Here is an 8,081-nt window from a genome sequence, read left to right as displayed (position 1 = left end):
TGTTACAGTAGTACAGTACAGACATTAAAGGCAATAACAGTAATCCAGCTGTTGCTAATATTGGTTAATTGTTTCGTTTAACGTATCAGACAACGGAACTATGGAGAAAGTGGTCGTTGTGACTGGTGCAAACAGGTACTGTATGTTTTTATTTCAGTTCGTGTTGACAGAACAGTTTAGACAGTATTGATCACTGAACAATAACTCGCAGCTCGCTGCATGGTTTCACTGAATCGATCTATTCTATACTAGTATTGATATGTCAAAGGATCAGTTCAAAACACCAGATCAGAGTGATTTGTTTTGTCTTGTTAAAGCAGCTCCAAAGTCCGATGCCACAGCTTTCTGGTGGTAATCGGAGCGTTATCAGTAACAGCGAGTCTCCCTTGTCTCTCTAGCTCTGAGCTCTTTGATAAACAGAAAATGCATGTCAGGCATGTGACAAATTTCCAGCCCATTTATCATCTTAATTTTTAGTGTTCCAGTTCCAATCTTATGCTAATCTCTTTGTGTCATCACTTCCATTCCATTTCTTTCTGTATCCTGATGAGTTCTCCATTGTGACTGGATAGGCCTACACTTGGTATTGTGAAATCTGAAATTGCTTTTTCTGTTTAATAAAGACCTGAACAAACACTTTATAGCAATGATATGATAGTACTATCATAGAACCATTTAACACTTTTTAGCCAAAGAAAATGACTTGCCTACCTATAATTTGTTTTGTAGTGTATTGACTACATTCCCTGCATGATGGTGTTAATGCAATTTTGTAAAAGGATGATTACACCATAGGATTATAGGCTTTAGTTGGCCAAGGTCCCCCTGGTTTTATACTTTCTTTGCTCCCTTTTCCGTCTTTTTGACAAAAATAGCCAAGCTTGTAGATTGGCTATTTTCACTGAATGCTCACCCGAATACAGCCTGGCCCTATATACTTTGTATATACTACTACTACATAGACATACATACGGCACCACATACCAGCCTGTTGTCTGTCGGCTTCATCATTCAATCATATCATTTCTCTCTGTACGTCACCCACAGTGGCATCGGTCTGGCTCTGTGCCAGCGACTACTTGCTGAGGACAGCCAGCTCAGGCTGTGTCTTGCGTGCAGAAACCCCAATCGGGCCGAAGCCGCGCGCTCCGCCCTCCTGGCCTCTCACCCCGACGCCCATATCGACCTGCTGCACCTGGATGTGGGCTCTGTCCAATCAGTGCTCAGCGCCGCTCAGGAGGTGAAGGCCAGGTCAGAGTGTAGCCTAGGGTGCCCGGGCGGGCAGTGGCCTCATGCTTTGCTGTCACTAATTTCAATACAGGAATGTCAACCTTTTTCATTTCAAGGATCCCCAGTTTGACATGTTTAATTTTTGTTTTGTTTTTTGTTTTTATTTCTGGGACCCAAATCTACACGGTAAACAATCCTTAGTCTTAGTTACAGTCTATGGTACAAACTGACTCATACAGGTCCATTTGGTTCTGTTTGTACACGCTTGGAGTTACAGACCCTAAAGTGTCCATATGATCATTTAGCATCATTATAGGCATGTCTACCATGAAGTACATTGTCTAAGATAGATATACAGAATCAAGTTCATTTTAAAATTGGGTGTTTTTAATTAATACTTCACTTCAGTGACTCGTAATGGGAGAGTGCCCTTTGGTGTGATCACAGCCTAAATGTAAATTACGTTATAATAGAAAGTTCTTATCCGTCAAGTTTAGTCGGTTAAACGTTTCGCGATCCCGGAATACTCTCCTGTCCTATTGAAACTCGTCAGCTTTGATAAGGCATAATGCTCTGCGTCTTCAACAGTCAAGTCCAAATTGAATGCTGGAGTAAACCACTGGGTCCTGCATATAGGTGGGAGGGTGGGCCATGCATGGACCATGTGGTTTACACCCAGCCAATGAGTTTGTATGGGAGCTTATCAAAGTTATCATGTAATGCTTCTGTGATCACGCCAGAGGGCACTCTCCTATAGCAAGTCACCTCGCTCGTATCTATAGTTGTGTTTTTTCTTTTTTTCTTTTTTACAGGTACAGCAGACTTGACTATCTGTATCTGAATGCAGGAATTATGCCCAATCCGCAGGTGGACATGAAAGCCTTATTCAAGGGCCTATTTTCCAGGTAAATCGCTGTCTCCCACCGCCCCCATCTACCCAAACCCTGCGTCCCCAAATACAAACGCACATCCACAGGCTGCTCCTCAAACCCTTATCTATCACCTCCTTTAACCACTTTCATCCTGACCTCCCTACTTTAGACATGTCATTAAAGAATGGGGAGAATATTCTGTGAAAATAGCAGATTTACAAGCTCTCAACAACACGTGTTACGGCAAAGAGATTTTTTGTAGAGGGGGAAAAGGAGCGAAACTTGTATAGAGAGCTTGGGCTGCTGGTCAATTAGGTATAAAATAATATACTTAGTTGTTGGGGTTTAAGTGGTTAAGACTATTGACCTATTACTATATGCAGCTGAGCACTTGGGCTGGTGTCTGGCTGTGATAAATTGGGGCCATCATGTCTCTGCAGCAACGTCATCAACATGTTTGCAACAGCAGAGGGTCTACTAACCCAGCAGGATCGCCTCAACCCAGACGGTCTACAGGAAGTGTTTGCTACTAATCTCTTTGGTCACTTCCTCCTGGTAAGCCACAGCCCCCATACATGAATGACTGAATTCAGAAACTTGTGTCTCCAAATGAATAGTGTGTGTCTCTCTCACACACACACACACACACACACACACACACACACACACACACAGTCTAGAGGGTTTGATGATGTCAGATCGAGATATGGAGACAGCCATATACAGTACAGTATGGAGCGTGTCACAAGGCGGGATGTCACAAGGCGTGACTCACGACAAGAGAAAAAATAGAGTCTGCAACACTGGTATGAAAAACTCAGCTCCACTGGTTTATTTGATTCAACGTTTCGATCCCTTAGGATCTTCTTCAGGAATGTTTTTCATACCAGTGTTGCAGACTATTTTTTCTCTTGTACTGCCTTTTGTCTAGCACCTGGGCTAGAGTGGAGGTGCATGCTCTATTTCCTTTGTGACTCACGACATTCCCATATGTTTCGGGTCTCGGGAACATCATACCCCTCACTCAGGTGACCCAGCCGGGGTGATCAAGTCCCGACTTACCTCCCAGTAGCTACCCTCGATCAGACCCACTAGGGAAAGACCAGGGCCACACAATCCACTGGAACCACTCCGGAACTACTCTGCCGGGACTGAGAGGCACAATTCTAGCATGTGGAGGGACTATGCTCTGTGGGTTGTCTCCTGTCCGGGCCCCTCCTACGTTTCACCAGGTCCACTCCTGCTCTCACCAGGAGTACAGCCAGGACCTGTGCGTTGCACCAGACTCCCAGCACCAGACACTTCATTCAGGAGTGGTGGATTCTTGAGCCGCAATAGTTCTGCAGGCTCCACCTGGGCAACGGTGTTACTGCAGGCTCCGCTTGCGGCTCGAATGGCCCTCCTAAAGGCCTCAAAGGTCTTTGGCGCTTCACGGAGGATGCAGGCTGGGGCGCCAACCCATACTGCTCCCGGGGTGCCGTCTACATTCCGGCTGTCACCCGTCTCTCCGGTGGTCACCAGACTATACCTGGTTGTCACATAGTCTATTCCTATAGTATACGTATATGAATACAATTTTGTTGCTTGTTTTTGTAACAACATTTATTCATACTGTAACAATACAGCCATCGTGATGTAATTCTTTAAAAATCAGACAGTTGACTAAATATTTCATTTCAGTTTACCATGCCATTACCACAGTCCATATCTACAATAGTCATCCCTGGTGAACACAATGCTGAGACTCCTACTCACCCACCCACTGCTGTGTCATTGTGTTAGATCAGGGAGTTGGAAGCGCTCCTGTGCCAGGAAGGTCACACCTCCAGGGTGGTGTGGACATCCTCGAGCAACGCCAGGCGTTCTGCCTTCAGCATGGACGACATGCAGCACAGTCGAGGGACAGAGCCCTACAGCTCCTCCAAGTATGCCTCGGACCTGCTCAGCCTGGCGCTCAACAGGCACAAGAACAGCGAGGTGAGCACATCACGCTTATTCTGTAGGATAGGTGCTGATGTGGTGGATTTCTGCTCAAGTGGTCTATTGGAGGCCAGTATACAAACGATTGTGAGAAGAATAGCTGTAGATCTGCTATTTTCGCTGTGTTTGACATGTAACATGAGTTTTCTTGTTATGTCCAAAATAGGAAATCCACTTGAAAGTGGCTAAAACACTACAATAATAGCTTAACAAGTCCTGACTGGGATGGAATTTGATTATACACAGCAGATGAGAAAGTCATCATGTTTGTATTGTTGGTTCAATTTTATTATTTCTCTGGTTTGTTTTTTTGTAATTTAGTTCCCAGTGCCCAATAAATACATTTTATTATATTATTAAACTTAACCAGTTACTCCTTGTGAGTTGCAAGGACCCGAGTTTGAATCAGACTCCCGTTATGTCTCGCAAGTCTCCCCTTTCTCTTTCTCTCTACACTCAATGTGAACAGAAAGTATTTTATACTGTTTTATAATAGGGACACCAGGTTTAATGTGTTTTTTTATCAGCATGACATGTTTTGTGTGGTTTGTAATTGACAGGGAATGTTCTCCTCCGTGATTTGCCCAGGCCTGGTTATGACCAATCTGACCTACGGCATTCTACCCCCATTCTTCTGGACACTCATTATGCCCATCATGTATTTTGTAAGTTGTCCCTTAATTCCCCACCATTTTCAATCAAAGTCATGTTCTTGTGTTATTGTTTCCTGTTGCACTGGAGTGATATGAACTATTTCATATTCTTGTGTGTTATGTTATGGTTTCCTGTTGCACTGGACAGATTAGGATCTTCACAAACACATTCACGCTGACGCCATACAATGGAGCAGAGGCCTTGGTATGCTTTTATTATCCACTCTAAAAGCTTTTTGGATCCACGACGGAACTATAAATATGTCAATGTGTCACCTCACCCAACATCCATTCCATTTCCTGAAAAGTAACAGTTTTGGATATATAAGGTTTGCACCCGACAGTGACAATATTTAATACGGATTACTGCTGTCGCCTTTCACAGCATGAGCTGTTTCTTCGGAAGCCAGAGTCCCTGGATCCAAGGGCCAAGTATCACAGTTTAACATCAGGCCTTGGCACTAACTACACACAGCCTCGACAGGTACAGCAAATAGTTCCACAAACTTCCACCATAACTATGTCCACTGTTATAACAAAACCTGCTGGTCAGGCAAAATGGACAACCAAAATGGACAACCTTTTCGTATGCATGCATCATGCATGCATTGCATACATACATTCACAGTTCGTATTTTGAACGGGTTGTGCACCAGCATGTAATTCAGTCATAATTGTATTTGGTGTGATTGTTTAACCACTTCTGTGGACAATCTGTCCACTTTTCATTGAACTTGTCTGTATTACAAACCCAACTACAGTTCCAAGTGTAGTGACTCGAAAGGCCTGGATCTGTAGTGTTAACATATTTGAAAATAGCTTAGACCACTTAGACCTCAGAAGAATGTACCTGCTTCACCGCATAGACTAGTTTCATATAGGCCTAGTCAGAGTTTATGTAGATTACCTATAGCTTTGCGTTTCTTTTTTAGATGGACATTGACGATGGAATGGCTGAAGGACTTTACGTGAAACTTCTCGACCTTGAGAAAGCAGTCAGAAGGAAGCTGAGCCAAGAAAACGCAGACATGGAATCCCATTGACAGAACCGAGACAGAGTGACAGAACCGCAACAAGACAGAGTTACATAACCTCAATGAGAGTGGTAGTGGCCTTGTACATTGACCACAGCTTCTTTGATAGTGTGATGAGCTTCAGATTTTGATTTCAGATTTGGGGACGTTTTACTCAAATTTTCACAAGTATAACCTTTTCTTTTTAAGCACCATCAACACGTTTCTTTTTTTTCTGTAGCGAGGACATGCATATTTAATACGCAGAATAGTACTTTTTATCCAAGGCTATTTACGTATATTTTGCATTACATTCACCCATTCACATGTACATTCATACACCGATGGCAGATGAAACCATACAAGGCACCAACCTGCACATCGGGAGCAATTAGGGGTTCAGCGTCTTGCTCAAGGACACTTCAACACAAACTCTGGGGGAGACCACGCAGTTCCCATGTGGCTGTTGTACTGGCCACTCTACCCCTGAGCCACTGCCGTTCCGCATCTAATAATTATGCCTACCAGCTTTCTCTGACGTTTTGGAATGCATTACACAAGAAAAAAATATTCTAAAGCACAACCCTCAGGAAACTGGAAACCACAAACTGTTGGAACATCAGTGAAGGGGTGGTACAAGACTTGATAAAGCTTAATTTATACTCTGTAGTCTTGTTTGAGGATCAGTACTTTTCAGCAAGTGAAATCATCGTGCAGTGGAGTATTAATTAGTCTAAGCTTGATTTATGCTTCTATGGCAAAGTGTCCTGCATTGTGTTGTCACAGCAAAATAATGTACTTTCAACCAATAAATGTGCAGACATGTTCTTTTTTTAGTGACACATCTTGTCACAGCTTGGGAGTTGCTATTTTTGCTATTTATGAGTGGAAGTGAATGGGGTTAAGTGCTGAAAGCCTCAGGTTTTAGAAATATTGAACCAATGAAAACTTGAAAAGTGCTCACAAGACTATAGTGCTAAAGTGATTTCTACTGGAAAAACAGACTCAATGTTGTCAATTAATCAGTGTAACTAGCCTGTCTTCTGTAGACAAGACATGCTTCGCCTTCTGGGTGTCCTTAGAACAAATCAAATTAGATGGGGGGGGGGGGGGCAGCGGACAAATGCATATCATTTCAGGGATCCTTGACATGAAAAGGTTTTGAGCACTGCATGCTCAAAACCTTTTCATAGAATTAGAAACCTTTTCATATAAACACTTTTTTCATAAAACCAGCATTTAGTTCAAGACATTAGAATCTGCCTCAAGTCTTAAGCCCAAACCACACCAGTTGCAACTCCGTGCAACAAACCGTTCTAACTAAGGTAAACCACACCAGTTGCAACAAGGTGAGTTGCATTGGACATTGGTGTGGTTGACCGACAAACCCAAACAAACATGTTTAAATTACTCCTAAACATTTTGCCAAACATCACACACTCATATCCAGAAGGGCACTTTTTCTAGTTAATTTCTGAATCTCTGGCTACAACTTTAGAAGAATTACATACACATTTTGCATTTTTCATAGATTTATTAGGAAACTAAAATATGTACAGTGCAGGAATTTAGGCCTACAACTTTAGAACAATTACAGTGCATAGACAAAATTGTGCATTATTAGAAAAATAAAATATGTTTTTGTAGCCTATAGCCTACATAAAGGTTAAGTTGGATGATGCAAACTGCACAAACCTAAGTGCTATTTCCACCATATTGCACTTGTAAACATTTGTATGTATTTATTCATGGCAATTTATTTTTTTATTTTGGTCTCGAGTCCAACACATCCACCTGATCCAGTTCCCAGCAAACCCAGCCATGAATCAGCAGCACGCGTTTGATCGATCGTCGTTGACTCTGCAGGGTACGATACTAATGTCCAATACCGTTGGCAACGCTTTCAAAATGTGTTGAGCAAAGGAGCGCCGCTCTAAAACTTATTTATTCATGGCAATTATTTAATTAATTAGTGAACAGTGTATTGCGTCCAATATACCTGATCAACAGGCCCAAGGTCAGCCCGATCCCAGCAAAACCAGCTACTGCCAACAGCAGCTCGCTCCTCGTCGTAGACTCTGCAGGGTCCGATACCCGAAAGAACTCCACAAAACCATCCCATGCATTGTTCTGCACCAGCCATTCCCGTTGGTCGTTGAGGAGGTATGTGGAGATTTCCTGGCCCACCATTCCAACAACAGAAGGGTCCCTGTCCTCCTCGATCAGGTGTCGACACACAACTGCTCCGAAGGCCACAAGGCTGGCAATGCGACCCCAGTTTGTGGTGCCATCGCTGAAGATGACCTTCGATACTTGACCCACGAAAGTGAAAC

At 43.1% G+C, this 8,081-nt stretch overlaps 1 protein-coding gene across 1 annotated transcript; it reads left to right on the top strand.

Annotated features, from left to right (window-relative positions):
• On the top strand, window positions 1-6,661 carry LOC310870761 (3-keto-steroid reductase/17-beta-hydroxysteroid dehydrogenase 7-like). Its single transcript, XM_083782062.1, has 9 exons — window positions 1-135; window positions 1,048-1,251; window positions 2,043-2,135; window positions 2,543-2,657; window positions 3,885-4,079; window positions 4,643-4,747; window positions 4,884-4,940; window positions 5,121-5,219; window positions 5,668-6,661. Exons 1-9 carry the CDS (start codon window positions 101-103, stop codon window positions 5,776-5,778), a joined length of 1,014 nt encoding a protein of 337 aa, XP_083638188.1. The 5' UTR covers window positions 1-100; the 3' UTR covers window positions 5,779-6,661.
• The last annotated feature ends 1,420 nt before the right edge of the window (window positions 6,662-8,081 follow it).

This window comes from Protomyctophum parallelum, assembly GCF_964188405.1.
Source record: "Protomyctophum parallelum genome assembly, chromosome: 14".
NCBI lineage: Eukaryota > Metazoa > Chordata > Actinopteri > Myctophiformes > Myctophidae > Protomyctophum > Protomyctophum parallelum.
Note: the sequence above shows the minus strand (reverse complement) of the source record. Positions and strands in the feature narration are given on the sequence as shown.